This window comes from Chaetura pelagica, unplaced genomic scaffold (assembly GCF_000747805.2).
Source record: "Chaetura pelagica isolate M959 unplaced genomic scaffold, ChaPel_1.0 scaffold3, whole genome shotgun sequence".
Lineage (NCBI taxonomy): Eukaryota > Metazoa > Chordata > Aves > Apodiformes > Apodidae > Chaetura > Chaetura pelagica.
This window is the reverse complement of record NW_009952974.1, coordinates 10626212-10645091: the sequence shown is the minus strand read 5'-3', so window position 1 is coordinate 10645091 and position 18880 is coordinate 10626212. Positions and strand designations below refer to the sequence as shown.

Here is an 18880-nt window from a genome sequence, read left to right as displayed (position 1 = left end):
GGGGGGCCGCCCCGGCCCCGACCTGCCGGGTTGCTCCAGCGCCCGGCAGCTCTGCCAGTGCACTCTCCGGGCTGCACACATGTGCATGTATCCGCTAAGATTACTCTGCATTTTTTGCCATTGGCTTCGTAGGGGAGGTGCATCTCGCCCCTAGCTCTGCGGCTGTCGCGGTGACTTCATTCTCGCTATTATTTTTTTCTGTAACTATATATTTTTAATTCTTTTCTTCCTCTCCCTCGCTGTTTAATCTTGCCCAGCTCCCCGTGCCCATCAGGCCAGCAGCGGATCACGGCTTCGTTTCACCCCATCCAACCTGCTTTTGTCCCGGGGGGCCGTGTGAGGCTCAACCCGCCCTGCAGGCGGGGGCTTCCCGGCAGTTCCCTTCAGCGCTGGGCTCGCGGGTCCCCCTAATGCCGATCAGATGTGCTCAGTTTTCATCCCCTACATTTGGATTGAATTATTTCTAATTTTACTGTGTGAAAAGGTGACTGTTCTTAACTGTATGTGTGATGGAAAGTTGTGGGGTTTTTTTGTCTGCTGACCTAGATGTTGCTTGTTACTAATGAGCTAATTTGGGAAAAATTGCTTTTATTTGTAAGTAACACTTTAAACCTCTGGCAAATACTGCAGATAGCAAAGGCCAGCTCTAAGACAGGGGTTGCTGTTCCTCATGAATAAGGCCACATCAATGAAAAAAAAAACAACCCAGAAATCTTGTCTGCTGCTGATTGGTTATGTTCAGTATTACACACCAATTGCTAATTGTAGTGATGACAACCAGAACTACACGGTACTGATATGGGTTGCAAGTTATGCGTACCCAGCTTTGTCATTAAGCTTTTTATTTTCTACAGACAGAACAAAAGAATTGAGAAAAGTACTTCTTCCTTAAAACAGGGATGGCTTTTTGTTGATCCAGGTGGTGCCTTTATGTTTCTGTTTGCACTTCCTAGTCTTTGAAAAGGGACTAAGGAGGGCTGAGGGTTCAGGTGTTCAGATCCCTGCAGGTGGCTGGCCTGGACCAGGTGCTCAGTATAAAGCCAGTGTTTCTAGTGGAGACCCCACCACGGCATGGGTTTATTGGCTAGAGGAGTTTGTCTTAACTCCTGGTCTGGGGAGGGAATGCATCTAAATCAACCAAGTGGAAGCAGTTCTACTAGCGGAAGCTGTGTCTTTAATGAGGGGGGAATCCCTCTTCTAAGGTAAAAAAGGCGTTAATTTAATCCTTGTCTAGGGTGTGACATGAGTCATATGAGTTAGTTAATTAGTAGTTATTTTCTGTTGCAGTACCTGTGGAATGCCTGGGTGAGAGGTTAATTTACAAATTTCTTTTCACTTAAAAGCTACTATCTTTTGATATGTAAAATGTATTTCTGAATATTTATATACAAACATGCTTCCATTGTACAGGTGGGTGCTAAATTGGAGTAGCAAATATGTATCTATAGAGCAAATTTATTGTTAATTACCTACTGATGCTATTAAATGTTTGTATTATTTCTTTAAAGTGAATGTTTACTGAGGAAAATAAGGTCAGGTTATACTGAAAAATATTCTTGTCACATTGAACTTGTCTGACTTCAGTTGAACTTTCTCTAAGCTTAGGTTGCTTACGTGACTCTCAAACTCACTGAGATTTATTTTGTACTACTTGACTTAAAAATCTTGTCCTTAGTGAAACAGTTCTGTTTCACTAACACCTTGTTACTTACAAGAGACATGCTATGACATGAAATTAGTATAAATATTATAAAAAATAGTAAAAAACCCCACCCCACTCCACTTCTTAAAAACCCCCCCTGCTTATAAATTCTATGCATGTGACCAGATTTGGGCATTATTTTGGAGATGCAGGATGACTGTTGTTGCTTTTAATGAACCTACTAAGGGACTCTTAAAGCATCTTTTTTAATACCTGAGGGAGGAGGGGAGAATTATACAGTCTGAAGTACAGCAGCAATTTATATCCCTTTGCATTGGCCATGCCAGGGTTAACTGTATTATGAACATGAGTTTCTGAAACAGAGCCCTTAACCTCTGGAAAGCACTGCATACCTCTGCCTGAGGAGCTGGGTAGCTTCTTCAGGGACAGGTTCAGTTAGAACAGTTCTTTGCCAGTTAAATATGAGAAAAATAACATACTGAAGCATCTTTGTGGGCTTTGCAGGAGGAAAGGTACAGAGAGTGAGATTCACCAGGATGGTTTACCACAACACTTCCCAACAGCATAGGCTTTAAAACACAGATGCAGAATAGCTTAAGTGGCCTGTTTTAGGGGGCATTTAAAAGCTTCATTAGTGATCATAAAATGAAAATGATGGTTGATCATGCAGGCTGTCATCATCCTTTGGACTCAGTGGGTTGGAGAAGTGTACTTTTCTTTTTGCTCAGTGTCTAGTCAATGCTATTTTGAAAACCAGGGCCATGTGATATGGATTTCAGGTGATACTGCTTTTTTTCCTTCTCTGTCTGTTGCTTCCTTCATGATGGCTGGGAGATTCAAGTGCCTGTTACAAGAGAAAATGCTGTCTTTAAGAAGTGCTGCTTAGGAGATGTTATTCCATGTTTGCTTTATTTTTAAGTGGCTAGGCAGTTCTTTGTGAACTCTTGGTATGTGGTTTCATGATGCATTTAATCTGCTCTAACAGGCAGCTGTTGAAAGGATTATATTGATCTGACAGAGAACTAGTTCTTTTGCTGGGTTAGTTTTCTGTCTGATCAGGTTCCCTGTTTGACATGCTGTGTGATTGATAGAGCTGATGCAAGGAAGAGGCTATTCCTATTAATACCTGCTTATGATTCTTCTCTGGAGCAGAAAGAAACTGTTGAGATTGCTGTTTGTGGTTGTGTTGGTTAGAGAGTTAAGAGAAGAGGAAATTCTTAATTCAGATTGGTATGATCTTGTCCATACACATACCCATTTTGAAGTTAGACAGGCATTCCTATATTAGGACAGGAGGTTCATTGCAAAGCAACCTTCTAGTATGAGTTACAGAGATAAGAACTGTAATTGCTATTAAGGCAAAGCAGATCTAATTTAGTGAAGCCCTGGGAGATGATGTTCTGTCATTTTGATGCATTAAGTTAAAATGTGTAGTGGGTATTAATGTATGTGTTGAGTTCTTTTTGAAGAGCAGTTGTAACTTTGATTTAAAAACAAAAAAAAGTAATAAAAGTAACATATTGTGAGATATGTTCTTATTCAGTTTGGGTTTATAACCAGGTATTCTGAATAACATCACTAGAATAGATTTCTCTGAATTTATGTTGCTTACATATGCGAGGTTTTCTCCTCCTCAGACGCAATAGGAACATTTCGTGGAATGAATGTTTGAATGGCAATCAGTATAAAAATAAAAATAATGAATAGTGGTAAAATTGTATTTGTACCTTTCAAATTGTAATGAGCCCTACATCACATGGATGAGACAAAGCAGCATGCAATCTAGGTTGGTTTTTGATTATTTTTTTTAATGTGTTATAGTCTGGGATTTTGGGGTTTTGTTTTTTTTTTTGTTTCTTAAATTGTTACATGGTTTTGCCTTGTTTTTGGAAAAGTACATTGGAGTTGATCCTCTTCTGCTATATGTAACTTAATGTTTGTTAGCCTGTGTTGATAATTGTGGAAGGAAGATTCTGTTATGCAGAAGCAGTGGATTATCTTGTTATTAGGCTGGGTGCTAGCTTTCATTATAAAACTATATTTTCATCTCTTCTGCTGTAACTGACTTGGAAAATTAATTTGGCTAGAGAACAGCCAGAATTAATTGGAAAATAAAGGGTTACTGCCATATGATGGATAATCTGTATTTGCTGCAACTCATTTAAAAAGTTACCTTAGTTGAACTGAGGCTTTAATCTAGTTTTCCCTTTCTGGTTGAGCTCAAAAATACCTTGCAGTTTGTTTTCTCATAAGGTGCAGTGCTGCCAAGTCAAATGTGTTGGGGTTTTGGGTAGAACAGGTTACCATTTGAGACTATTCTGCTGATTTTTATAGTTCTTATTGTAAGCAGCCCCTTTGTCAATGGCTCTGGGGTCTTTGTTGGTGTTTCTATGGAATGTTATTTACTTTTTCCCCTCCCTCCCCTCTCTCCTGCTGCATGTGTGTTGCTAATGGCTCTTTGTCTGACAGGGAATAACCTCTTCTGCATTTTTTGTTATTGGAGTTCTTTGACTCTGTAGAGAGGTCTCTGATTATGATGCTGAGGAACTGATGTTCAAGTCTGTAAGCATGGTGTTTTGAAAAACTTCTCTATAGTTAGAGGTAAAATTACAGTTCTGTGTTCTGTTAATCGGAAGCTTGTGTCTCATTCAGATTTTAAAAAAAATTCATACCCCTGTGCTTAATCAGGATTTTTTTTCTTAAGTGGAAAAGAACAGTTGCAGTATATACTGCAAATTAGATTGAACTGTGCTCAGTGAAATACTACATTGTAGTTACTAAAGCTATGCTTTGATATTTGCTCTAAGACAGCAGTAGATAGAAGCTGGTTTTATTTCCAGTAATAACCACAACTCTTGGCATTTATAGAACAGACCTTAAAAATCCAGTTAAGTTAGTCTTGTTAACTTCTTGAGCTTGCTGAAGTCACTGGGATACTGCTGAGCAGCAACAGAACAGTAATCTGCTTGCAGAACTTGGAATATAAGTGTGTCACTAGGAAATTTACTGATGCCCAAAATTAAACATGAAGCATGTTTTTATTTATTTTTTTTTCCCATTAAAGGAAATCCCATTTGACTGCTTACCCTGTGCAAATAAATAATTAGCTTTTATGAATGAGTGGATTTTAATTTATTTCTTCCTTTTGCTGCACCCTCTTGCTGGTGGGATGAAATCCTGACAGGTCTGCCAGATTACACAGTTTCTTGCTAAGTTTGAAGGTCTTTGTCTGTGCCTAAGGGTGGCACATTTGAAGCTTGTGAGTGTAAGAGCATTATCATCAAGCAGTAGTAGAATGAAGCAATCCTGGTGTGAAATCCTTGAGAGAGGAATTTGCTCCATATATGGAATGGACGACATATGAAATATGCACCATACTGAGGTTCTAGTTGTGTGGTCAGCTCTGTAATTGAAGCAACCCGTACATGCTGAATGCTTGTCTTTTGTCTTCTTTTGTGGGGTCTGGCTGCTGTTCTCTTCTTTTGCCTAACCTAGGATTGTGTTGTGGCCATGCAGCTGCTCTTTCTCTCTGAGACCAGCTTCCTCCTGCACAGTGCTTCTGACTGGAGACCATGCTGTGGTATTTAAAACGTGCCTGGTGGACAAGGAAGGGTAGCCTAAAAAGGTGTGAAAAACCAGCAAACCCTGCCCTGGAACAGAGCAATGAGAACACCCAGAGAAGAGTATAGAGGGAGAAACAAGAAATCGTATGGTACCTGACAGTGCAGGGGGAGCCTATTTTTTCCTGAAACTGCTGTGAAGTCAGAGTTATTTTATGAGTGTTTATTGCCTTTCAGAAGATAATATATAGATAGTTGGGAGATGGCAGTAAAGGGGAAGAAGCTTCATCCTCATGGAGAAGTGCACATGCTTCCTGTCTGTTAGGTAAACTTCTCTTGACTGATGACTGTTTTGTATAAAGTTTCTATAGCAGTAATGAGATGCTGAGAATGCTGATGAAGGTGGTGGGTTTTAAAGTCTCCCTGAACAAATCCTAGGTGCAATTTTCCAGGGTTGCTATTTGTGACAGTCCTGCAGCTTGATCCCTAGAGAAGCTCAGTGAAAAGATGGAGTTACTATTTCCAGTTGTTTGCCTGTAGGTATTTGACTAGTTTTGTGACTACTCACCAGTATGATAAATACTACGCCAGTATGATAAATTAGCTGTCTCCATTAATCCTTTGTCTTGACAATTAAAATTTTATGAGTAATTTTATTAGCCTAATTATTCCTGTGGATGTCTAACTGCCTCTGAGGTATTCTGATCAGAAATTAAAATATAGGTGAAACTCGAGGATGTCCTGTGAGGCTGATGTAATGATTATGTTACACAACTTTTAATCTGAGCTGTTCTCACATACTTAAAGAGAAATGAGAACTAGAAGCAGACTGCAAATTAGGTGGTTTTATGTGTTGCTAGTTATGCTTTCAGAAGGAGTAAGAACTGAAGGGTCTGGAAGGTCAAGATCAATGTTGAATGTCTTGAGGATTTTATTAATAGGAACGAATACTTATTATAGGTGTAAGCAAACTATGTGCCAAGTATACCTGCTTCAGAGTAATGGTACAAAAATAGTTAATTTAACACATCTGGAATATGTTGTGTATTTATTTGTTGATAATGTTTTCTGTCCTGTAGGAGTACTATGGGCAAGATCTAAAGGTATTGCTTTAGATTTCTGAGAAGAAACATATTCAGAGTCAGAAGTATCACAGTTCAGTTACGAAGTTGCTTGTTCTTTCTCACTTCTTCACTTTGAAGACATTTTATTAAAGGAACTGAATTTAAATCTATAATTTGTTCCAGTTAGTATCTTGTGCTTCCAGCCTCTGAGCCACTTAGACTTCATTAGAATTAGATTAGAATCACCTGATGAAAATTTAATGATATAATAGCATTTATGTTACTGCAACTCTTACATTGTTTCATGAGAATCAGGGTGAGAAATAGGTGAGTTTATTTTGCTTGTAGTGTGTGGCCATGATGGACTCCAATTCTAGCAGGCATGTTCTGTTGGGGTGAACTAGCTGAAGATGCTTTGTAGCTTAACACTACAGTATTAATTAGAGATCTTCATGGCAGTGCAGTAGAAATACTGCCTTTGTTTTGCTAGATTGCTGGTCTTCATTCTCGGAAGAGAATGATGCACTATGCAATGATATCCAGAAGGCTTAGAAGATATTGCATTCATGGTATTAGAATTGCTCTAAGTGTTTACTTTCAAACTAAATGAGAAACAATAAAATATGACAACTAATCAACGCCAGCATTTGTTTATAGTGCTACTTGAGAAATGAACAAAAATTCTCTTTTAACAGCTTTTTTTTTCTAGGCAGGAAATCTGGTTCAGCATAGCAAATCTTCGATTTATCCTGCTTGTATAAGGTGGACTTAAGCGGAGTTCTGTGGAGTTCAGATGATAGCTTGGCAAGGTAACTTCTGGTACTGCAGTGAATACCAGATATCAGGTTCTTATGGAGTTCACACAGAGCAATTTCCAGTGTGAGTTTTGCCTTCCATGTAACAGGATTTGTATGCATATTGAATAATGGCTGAGGATGAAACAATAGGGAGAATGAAATTATCACAATCTATGTGAGATCTTGCAATTTTATCTTAGGGGGAAAATATCTAACCATGTAACAACACAGAGTATTTAAAAACTGTAATAGAACGTATGATAGGAAAGAGGTTTTGCTTTTATTTTGCATTTTATTAGGAAGAACTGGTTCTGTACTAGAAGAGTTCTGGAGAATGAAGTTTCCTTGCATCTGTGAACTTTGAAGAAGCTTTATTTCTGAGTCAATGTCATGCACCTATATTTGGTGTGGTGTTCTGAAAAATTACAGTTGAATAAGGTTTTGCTGGGTGGGTAAGAAGAGGCAAAATGGTAGAAACCTTATCCCTGCTGGTCCTGACTCAGACAAACTAAACTTGTTCAGGGAATCCCTCTGCTGGAGCAGGGAAATTGGACTAAATTATCTGTAGGGAACACTTTCAACTTAAATGGCTCTGTGATTCCATGGTTTGAAACAATTTCTGGTGGCATCTTTGTGTGAAACAGCAGAAAAATACTTGACTAGGGCTTTGTTCTTTCATAGAGTATGTTAAATTTAGGAAGAGACTCTGACAAAACTGCTTCTGCTAACAGAAAGGCAGAGAAGCTCAACATGAGCCTGCAATGTGCACTTGCAGCCCAGAAAGCCTACTGTGTCCTGGGCTGCATCAAAAGAAGTGAGACCAGCAGGTCAAGGGAGGTGTTTCTTTTCCTCTGCTTTTTTGAGACTTCACCTGGAGTACTGTGTCCAGTTCTGGAGCTCCCAACATAAGAAGGACATGGAGCTGTTGGAACAAGTCCATAGGATGGTCACAAAGGTGATGAGAGACCTGAACCCTTACATCTTTCAGGGATTAGAACATGGTTCTGCTCTGTTAGAGAGGTGGATTCCCCTACATTGGACAGTTTTAAAGCTTGGCTTGACAGGGTGCTGAGCCAACTCATATAAGCTAGAAGGGTTGGAACAGATGATACTTGATGTCCCTTTCAACCTAGCATTCTATGATTCTAATTAGGTAGAGGAGGAGCTCTCAGGTTTCTTACAGAAAACCCCTTCTTCTACAAAAGCCCTGCAGCATTTGCTTTTTCTTCTTGACAACAGATAGATTGAAGTCCATGATGTTAAAAAACCAAAAAGGTGTTAAAAATTATATTGTAAGCAATGCTGTGAAAAATATACTTTTGGATTAACCTGGTAAGAACAAATTTATTTTCCCAAAATGTGAGCAAAATTCACCTAGTTTTATGAAATTATAAACCCCAAAATCTGTCAAGACCTTTTACATATACTTCAAGTTTGTTGTTTTTTTCTGTGAAAGACTGTGAATCACAGGAAAAAGTTTAAATTTAATAATAAAAAAAACCCAACTTGTTAAGTCGATGATGTAATATTTAACCTAACTGCAGCATATTAAAGCAACAAGAAATTCTGTTTTACACAAAAATTCATTTATATGGCTTTTGGCTCTGGGAATTTGATTCTAGGTTTTTGGTACAACTGTAAGTAAAAAAAAACACCAAACCAAACAAATAAAGAGGTTCCTGTTATTACCTGAAAATCTGAGCTATATTGTGAGAATGAATGGATAGTAACAAGGCAGACAAAATGTCTATTAGTGTTTTTAATGAATTCTTAAACCGAGTTTTAGTCTTCAAGTTTTTTCATGCCTCTTACTGGGAAAATGCAGAATGAGTTGGGATTTGTTGGATTAATGCAGTACATCCACATTTCTCTTTATCACATGGCAGCTCCAGTGTGATTGTGCAACAGGAGCTGACTCCTGGGTGCAGTATGCCAGCTGGGTGGTTGTGCAGCAGATCTGTGCTGCTGACCATGCTGCAAAAGCAGTGGAAGCATGAGTGAAAAAACCTGCTGCAAGTTTTTTTGCTTGCTATTTTTTTATTTCTTCTTGCAGTGCAAGTGAAGTTTGATTCTTTTGTGTTTTGCAGGAAGCCAGTGCAAATCTGATTGCAAAACTAACACTATCTGGAGAAGGGCTTGTGTGCCTCAGAGCTTTTCTTCCCCCTCTACTGTCTTGTGAGCTAGTTTAACAGATATCTCTTAACATATGTCTTATTTTTAGCTATGGCTCAGTTCTTTGTTTCTGTCTTCTTAAGAGTCCTTTCAGAGAACCTTTAAACTCCTGCAAGCGTATTCTTTTACGTAGTCTAACCTAATGACAACCTTATAGAGTGGATCTCTTTTTTTTTTTTTTTTTTTCCATAGCTGCTGGGCTGAAATGGGTTTATTTCTTTATTTAATTGTTTTTCATCATGTCCTTCAAGGCCAGTAAGGCAGGTAGTATTCAACCTGGTACCCAGGAATCTTGAGGCTAGTAAGGAAGGGAAGAAGAAATCTCTTTAGTTTTCCTACTTGATTCATAGGACCTTCAGGGCCTGATAATGAGGGGAATGAGCATGTGACCCGCTCAGTCACAGAGCATGGCTGCTTTCCTGACAAATGGTGTAATGCTTTTCCGTGAAGCATGTGCAAAGTGGAATGCAGGGAGTCTGCTTTTAGGTTATGTCCTTTCAGAAGTTAAGTGTAGCAATCTGTAATGGCACTTGAGGTTTCTGTTGCATGAACCCAAATAATTAAAAGCCATTCTAATGGTTCTGCTGCATGGAGGGCACAATGGTAGCACATGAAAGAACAGGTTGGCTGTAAGGGCATGCTTGCACTAGAGACAAGGGTGGCAGCAAAAAATATAAGGACAATACGAAACACTGACTTAATGTCTGCTACTCCCATTTCACAACGGGCAACTTGATGTGGTCTGAAATTGCATTATTTCACTGCTAACTTTTGAAATTGACAAAGAGAACTTGTGTGTAGCAGGATGACAACTTTTCCAGTAGTGGAAAAAATATTTCTTACAAAGCTGGGTTTGTGAGTGTGCCCATTATAGTAATCCTTTGTTTTGTTCTTCTGCAGGAGACAGCTGGATGTAAAGGCTTCATGTTTTATCCAGCCTGAGCATTCATTATACTAGATGAGTTTTCTAAATAGAGACTGGATGCTAAAATCAGTCTGGGCTTTAGTTGTGGTGTAGTCAGTAAGGTTCAACATACCTGAAGAAGTGATGTGTCTGACAAGGAATGATTGACGGTAATCTATGATATGTAATTATTTTCTGTAACCTTAATTTGTTATGCTAAATGGTTGTCTGTGACAATTTTGTTTCATTGTATGATAGTGGATTACTCTAGTAGTCTGTTATGTCTTGACTGAAAAGCGTATTCGGCTGGTCCGATTTATAAAAGCTATTCCTCTGGATTCACATTTCTACTTGTTTAGTAGACTGAAGAATCATAGCATTGCTAGGGTTGGAAGGGACCTTAAATATAATCTAGTTCCAGCCTCCATGTATGGGCAGAGACACCTTCCACTAGACCAGGTTGCTCAAAACCCTATCCAACCTGCCCTTAAACACTTCCCAGGAGCAGGCAGCCACAACCTCCCTGAGCAATCTGTTCCAGTATGTCACCACCCTCACACTAGAATAATTTCTTCCTAATGTCTAACTTAAATCTCCTCTCTTCCAGCTTAAAACCATTACCCCTCACTAAACACCCTGGTAAAAAATCCCTTCCCAGCTTCCCTGTTGGCCACCTTCAGGTACTGGAAGGCTACTATAAGGTCTTCTCAGAGCCTTCTCTCTTCATTGATGCAAAAGGAGTCTTCTGACCAGGTGGGAAAGCTACAGATTTTCCTAATCTATATCCCTGGCTGTTCATCTTGTGAGCCAGAGAAGAGGAAAACATTTTAAAAGGAAGAAGGCACACAGACACTTAAGTGCCAGACTTCAACTTAAGTACTTGAAATTTTCAAATGGATTTTATATATGGGTCCCACTGAGAATCCAGACTACAGATTACCTTTACTATCAAAATACTCTATTGCTTAGAGTGTTCAAAAGGCAGGAGAAAGAAGAAATCTAGGTAGATTTGCTGTATTCTAAACATAGAAAGCTTTTTGCATTGTGAGTACATCATATTCTTGTGGTAAAGAATATCCCACTGCAAGTGTGAAATGTGCTGAACGCTTTTCATAGAAATAAACTTTATGCTGTAGTTTGTCCTCAAATCTCATGTCATCCTCTTTCAGCAAGCAAAAGAGGAACAGATCTTGTGCATAAGGATAGTTCAGGATTAATTTTGCAATTAGAAGTTTTTTAATAATAGCAAGCATATGGTCTTCAGTTTGGGGCCTCACAGAACTCAAGCAAATGATATAGTGGGATGGGGTCAGGGATATGACAGGACTTGTTTGTTTTGTTGTTGGGTTTTTTTAATTGAATTTTTCTAAGATGTTTTGAAGTGCTATTTACTGTCATTTTTCTTTAACTTGAGAAAGGAGTCAGGATTTTATCCTAGTGTTGGCTGAAGAATTTTTCAGTGTGCTTTTTCTGTTTGTCCTTTATGTGGCCTTTGTATATTATTCTAATTTTATAGTGAAGATCTGGTTGTTTCCTACAAAAGATACATCAAGGAAAATATTAGTCTTTGTTCCTGTTTCCTCAATAGCTAAAAATTTGGTTTCTTCCCCCTGCATCAGCCTACAGTTGTGTATCCAAAGTAATGAGAGGATTTGCATTTCAATGTCTACCAAATGAGAACTACCTTGAAGTGCTGTAGATGGGTCTTGAGCTGAACAGTGCTGACTTGGTGCTTCCTTCCTTGGAATGTCTTATTTTCTTTTAAAAATCTCAATTCTTTTATTACTTACATTAGTGGAATTTTTAAAGGCGTTGTTCTGTAAGCAAACAGAACAGGACATGTCAATATTTGTCTGTGACCGCATCCTGCAAAAACATGACTAGTTAGTCCTGTTGAGACTTTTTTTAAGATGAGCTCAGAATCTTGCAAAGAAATTAATACTCTGAGTTAAAAAGGAGTTAAAAAGCTTTGTGATTTGAGTGAAAACATCATATGAACAAACAGTACATGAAAATAGCAAAGCAAATAACAATTAAAACATGGACAATAACTTTTAGTCATGAGGTATTGTCAGTGCTGTTTTCTGATGTGCAGCAGGAAAAGCTCTCAATTGTTCTTCAATCCGCTGGTAACTGAATCCACATCTGTAGAGCTTGAAACAAAAGGCTTTTTGTTCACAGTTTGTGTTCATCTAGGACATGCCAATTTCTGAGCATACATAGAAGATAGTGTGTGAGCAGGCCAATACAATATGTTGCTCAATTCATGACTTACCAGAAATCCATAATTTATATTAAAATAGTTAGAATTACCAGTCGGGAGATTTTAAATTTCTGCATGAATGAGCATGATGTAATTACTTTGAGGAAGCACACACTGCTGTATTTGATGTGGCAGCAAGATGTGCAACCTGGGCAAAACTCTGAACGTTACTTGCAATAATTTTGTTAATTTAGTGAGACAATACTGACTGGGGCCAAGCCAGTGAGTGCTTAATAAAAGAATCTATAAGATCTTTCACTCCTGCTTTTTGCAAATTAAACATATTAAAGAAAATGATTCTAATGCTTTTCCCAAAATTGGTTCGATTCCACACAAGCTTTGACCACATGTGATATGCATGCTGAGTAAGCATGACTGACTTTCTCTGCTGGGCTGTTCAGCAATGTGCATCTTCTCATTGGTGTGATACTTGTGCCTCCTGCACTCCTTACAAGAATCAGCATGTTTTCTGTAGGATTTTGTCCTAATCATGATGAATAAGCAGGAAGACAGGTGAAATGGTAGAAGATTTGGCATGTACAGTTTGGCATGTAGTGATATTTTTGTTTGTTGCATAGTGGGAACAAAAATCTGGTTGAACAGGGACTGACTTAAGAGATCAGAAAGAAATAACATTGCATAAAGTACACACAGACTCCCTGCGTGCTGACCCCCTCCAGTGTTTTTGTGGTAACTGTGCAAGTCATGTTATTGATTAAAACAGATGTGTCCAAAGACAAAAATGTAATGATTCTCAAACAGTAGGAAATGCATTGAAGGGGGTGGGTGTGACTTGCTATGTGAATACATCATACTGAGTTGAACAGACAGAAACTTAGAGGTTTTTCTTTCCATTTGAGAAGTGTGCAAGCTGTCTTGCTAGTGGAAAGGCATGCATGTGGGGAAAGCACTGAAATAGGGTAAACAGCAGATTTCAAGTTCCTCTGCAGTTTGGGGTTATTATGTTGGTCACTGTTTTAAACTCCTGTTGTATTAAGACTGTGTTCCTTTTCTGGCCTTTTCAGGTAGTGGTGCTACAGCAGTTGTCCAGGCAGCGCTATGCAAACCCAGACAAGAACGTGTAGCAATAAAGAGGATCAATTTAGAAAAATGCCAAACCAGTATGGATGAATTACTTGTAAGTAAATCAAATGGGAATGTATTACATGGAGACTATCTTTTGTTTTTTGCTTGGTCTGAGAGCGCCAGTAGACTTTCATGAAAGATAATAGTGAAAAAAGGATTTGAAAATAATCTGAAAGAAGGATGCACTTCTCCTAAAATATATTTTACAAATGTGTGTTTTCTAATGCCACAAAAATGCAAATTTGAATCTTGGGATAAACAACTGTCGAACTGTGGGGAGAACCTTACTTCTTACTTTCTGGGGGCTTTTTTGGCAAGTGATTGCTGTCTGGATGTCTGTCTTTTCTTAATATTGATGGAAGACACATTTTCCTTTGGTTAAATGCCGATTAAAAATGCAAAGGTAAATTCAGTAGGTCTCTTTAAAATGTCTAAAGCACCAAAACATGGCACAAACTAGTTGTTGGATCACTTTGTAATGATGACTTTTGAGGGGAAAAGTAGGAGTGGCTATACTGTCTGCACAAGGAGACTCTTGTTAAAGCTAATAACATGCATTAATCTGATAGGCCATAACAAGCCATTTGAGGAATGCTGTTTGTTTGGGTCACTGATCAGAGGAGTAAGGGACTTGCAAGAGACCCTTTGTAAGCTGGACTGCAAGAGTTTTTCCTCTGCACTGGTTATGGCAATCCAGACAAAATTGCAAAGAACTGTTAAAAAACAAAACCCGTTGCTTTCTAATGCTTCTAGTCAGGTGTTTATAAGACTAATGCACATTTATCTATTAGGCAGCATAACAAGAGTTGAAGGGCACAAAAGCATTCTCAAAGTGAGAACACTCTCTTCTGTTCCACAGGTTATACTACTGCCTAGAGACTGTGGGCTTTTTCTAATGCAGAAATTCCTGCCTCTGAAGGAAATGATCTCCTCAGCAGGGAATTGACAGTGCAAAAGATATCTTGAATTTGATAAAGAGGGTATGGTCCATCCAGTTTCTTCAGATAAAATGGCTTGTTTACAGTGGAGGACCCAAAATGCTCTTCCCCTGGTGATTGATGGCATTTGCCTTCAGTTTATATAACAGCTTATATGAGAGATTGTTGTGGTTTTTTTTGAAAGAGAATTGTGGTAGTGGAAGCTGCCTCTGAGGTGTAAGAATTCTGTCATCTAAAATATCAAAAGATAAATTCTGAACTGTGTTTAGAAAAAAGAACAGCCAAAAGTGAGATGCTGTGCATGATATATTAACATCTACAGCCCAAGATGAACGTTTTCATAAAACTAGAAGTCATTGTAATATAAAATGGTGAAATTTTGATCTTTATTGGAATTGAAGTAATAAGTATTAATAATTAAAAAGTTAGAACAAACAAAAATAAGCAAAACTGCCAAAAATCTGCAAGAGTTATCCCAAGTGGTCTTGAGAAATTACTGCAGTTAGTTAGTAGGTTGTACAAAGTTAACCTTAGCAAGTGCTTGAGTGTCTTTACTGCTGACATGTCTCCAGTGTCTGCCATATGAAGCAATAGGTCTCAAGTTTTTGGTCCCATATTGCCTGCTTTTTGTATGAAGACAACTGTCCATACCATCTTTATTATCTTAAAATATATGTTGATTTCTGCTTTTCTATGTTCAGATTTTTGTGTTTCTTTTATTTGTGGATCTGTTTTGAGCTGAACATAAATTCTGTCTTTCTCAGTTCCTGGTTAGGAGGGGCATATATTAAAAAAAAGGCTGCATATAACTCCAGTTATTTTATATGTGCATACACACATGTGCATGGATGCACATATATATATATTTTTTTATTTTTTTTTCTGGGAGTAGAACTATATTTCAACCTCGTTCTAATAGAGAGACTTAAAAATTTTGTTTAAAAAGGAGAGTTGTTATTCTGGAAAAAGGCATCCTTGACCTTCAAAACTCTTGTTAAAACTAAGATCTTTATTTTAGTCAGTAATATTTAGGATTCTCTTGCATTTTTTTAAGACCATTTTTTTTCTCAGTTCTTAGTTTTTAATCACTTATTTTTCTTACTAAACAGTTTCTATTGGCACAGGGATGCTCTAAAACTCTGTTTGTCCTCTTAACATGCTGTTTTGTAAAGTCCTGCCGCTGAGGGCTTACAGATAGTTTGCACAGGCACCCTTCACAAATTCTCAGCTGTGTGGCCTTCAGAGAAATGGAAAATGCAGAAGCCTGGTGCCCGCATAAGCAGACTTAAGATTTGGGCCAGTGTCAATTGAAATAGAAAGGCAGTGGGGGAGGGAGTTTAAATAATACTAAGGCTACACAAACTGCCAAATTGAAATTCAATACTCTGTTTCCTGCAATGTCCTGCTTTGTCACTATTGTAAGCTAAATGTAACTAAACCCCCTGAGCCAAGGAGAAAGTTCCTGTCCTTAGTATTGTCCTGACTGGCTATCTTCCCCAGTCCCCCTTACCTGCAGGTTTTTAAAACAAAAACCTCAACACTACAAACCAAATAATGTTCTATAAAATGGCTGATTTGATTGAGTAGATTTTCTAAACCGCTTGCCTTTCTGATCTGGAGGACCCTTCAAGGCAGATGCTCTGGCGGAGCCCCTTGCCTCTTATGCCTAGCCTCTCAGATGGCCGTGCCCTGGGTGTTGGTGGAGAAGGCTCTGGGAACGCACCCACAGACCTGCAGCACCTGCCTGATCCCTGGGAGCTGGACTCGGCCCTTCGGGCGCTGCAGCTGAACAGCAAAAGGAGCTGTCTCCTAGTTGCTCATTAACTGTGTCCCCCACCTGCCCTCAGGCTCACGCATTTTTGTGCAGCTGCTCTGGAATAACCTGGCCGAAATGAAGTTAGCTTTTAACCTGGACGTGTTTCCTGATGCAGTGCACAAACACTTGTGCTAGCACAAGGGAGGGAGAAACAGGGATGAGGGGAGAAACAGAAGGATGAGGGTAGAGACTTAATTCTTAAATGCTGTTATGGCTTTGGTTCTGTTGAACTTCTAAACTGATGTGAATGTGAAGAAAGCTCCAGGGTGATCTTCTGGACATCTTGCTGCAAATTTTTGCTCTGACAGTTTATTTTAAGTAAATGTTTTTTTCTCTCACCTGGGTATTGTCAGGGAAATAACTGAATGTTGTGGAGGCCAACATCTATGTGTAGCAGCTCTTCAGAACTGCAAGTCTGAAATGAATACTTTCCTGTCTAAAATTTCCATATCACTCATGGGGTGCTTTCAATTTGTTTATTTTTGTTTTGCAAAGAGTCTTTTTGGAAAAAGTCCTCAAAGCTGAGACACAAGGTGCCTTTGGCCATGTGATAGCTCAGTTTTTGCTGACAAGTTGATACAGGCACACAAAATATTCAAAACACTTTCCTGTTAAAGATAATGAAGCTTACCACAGTCAATTAGTCAGATTTCTGCATACTATTTGTATGTGAGTAAAAGAGGTGAGGCTTATTTTTGCCCAGTAGTGGCAGGTAGACTTTTTAAGCAATTGTTATCAGCACAGGAAAGCAATAAAACAACACAAGAAATTAAATAGTAATAAACAGTGTGAGAGCTACAGTTAAGATTTGGTGTGGATAGCTGAATTAAGAACCTGAGGCAATAATTTGGCTTGTGTTTAACCTGACATGTCTGCTGAAAAGGCAAGTGAGCCCCACATCTTTCTTCTGTTTTCTCATTGCATGACTAACCAGTCATTCAACCTTCTGTGGTTCAGGGCTCAGAATTTGTCTAGGGAGGGCGACTTTAGTCAGCAGGACTAGCTGAAATGTGTGTCAAACTATGACCTGACTTAATAGTCACCAACAGGCATAATGAGATTAAATAATTCTTTAATACATACAATTAAATTCTTATTAGAAATTGACTGCGATCTCAAGTGCATTGCAAATAAAAACAACAAAAAACCTCTTCTTTCGAAAACTTGCTGAATTGAAGTTGAAAGCTGAAAAAGGTATCTGTGGCAGCTTTAATCAAAGCGGGGCAGTGCTTGCACCAGTGCTGGTGGGTCAGAGTGCAGTATGGGTCCACCTGAAAGCAGTTGCTTTTCAGGGAGGGAGAGGAGGTGGAAGAGTTCAGGTTTTAGCTAAATTGGCTCCACAACTGGCTCACTCTTCAGAGCCATGTTGTCCAGCACCAGGGCTGTATCAGGGTTGTGTGGCCAGAAGTGGAGAGGGATAAGTAAGGTTGTGGGAGCTGAATTTTGTCTGAAGCCAAACCCTTTTGTACAGAAGGGGCCTAAGCACTCCTATGTAAAGGATAGGCAGGATGATAAGAGATGTTGGAAAGGTGTTACAGAGACATTATGTGAAAGAGTGAATAGAAAAAGGGCTTGGCTTGAAATAACAGATACAAGGGAGTCATTCTTAATTTGTACAGCTGTGGTGTGTCATAGATAGTGTTACTTGGCAGTGCCATGTTGTGCATCTGTTGGTGACTGCATGCTCCCCTAGTCAGTTGTTGCCTTTGACTTTTGGTCTGTAACACTGCTTTTTCCTCTTGTGCTTGTTTTGATTGTGTGGCTCTGGTGTCCACCTGTCCATCCCACTGTTAGCTGAGTTAGTTTGTCCAACAGTTTCTTCCTGTCCCATCTTTTCATATCCCTTTTGAACAGGAAAGGCAGTAGGTTTTGATCTTACCTTGCGTTTGTTGTCCAGCCTGTCTCCACACATTCAGCTTTTGGAGGCTGCTCATTTTTCATTGGTTAGTCTGAATTTGGGGCTTTTAACAGTAATTTTCTTCTCTCAGAAGAAAATTGCTGTAGTTATGCCTGTATCTCCTGAACAACTTCCCTTGTCTTCTTCACAGTAGTGTTGTATCTTGTATACAGATCTGTAGGTAAATTGAAATATTTTGGTGCCTCAATGCATATGCTGTGCAAACTTCAGTTCTCATGTATTATTTCACTTTGGAGATTAAACTTTCTCCTACACAAGCAGAACTGATACCTGCCTGTTATGGTGGGCTTTGTATTTCTTCCAGAAAGAAATTCAAGCAATGAGTCAGTGCAATCATCCCAATGTGGTAACCTATTACACGTCTTTTGTGGTGAAGGATGAACTTTGGCTGGTTATGAAGCTGTTAAGTGGAGGTAAGTTACTGGTTTTACTTGTTTAGTTGTGAGGAATTTTTTTTGTTCTCTAATGTACCTTCACTGAGTTAATTGACCTAAACCAAGTAAGGAGGCAGGAGAGAGACTACATAAGATGAACCTTGAGACATGTTGGTTAATGTTTGTTAAAGCAGGAATATGCAATTTTAAAAAGTTTGTATATTGATAGTACAGGATAAGAATTACTGAGATAAATTATTTTTGTCTAACTACTGTAGTTTTTTATTCTGAATCAATATACTAAAATCTTCTATTTAGGCTATGT

General features: G+C 38.8%; 1 protein-coding gene across 1 annotated transcript in view; it reads left to right on the top strand.

Moving 5' to 3' along the window:
* The window catches only part of STK39 (serine threonine kinase 39), a 104959-nt gene that overhangs the window by 24234 nt on the left and 61845 nt on the right, over positions 1–18880 (top strand). The window contains exons 3-4 of the mRNA XM_009996295.1: positions 13449–13561; positions 18486–18594. Coding sequence (XP_009994597.1) covers positions 13449–13561; positions 18486–18594 — 222 coding nt within the window. The remainder of the gene's footprint in view (positions 1–13448; positions 13562–18485; positions 18595–18880) is intronic.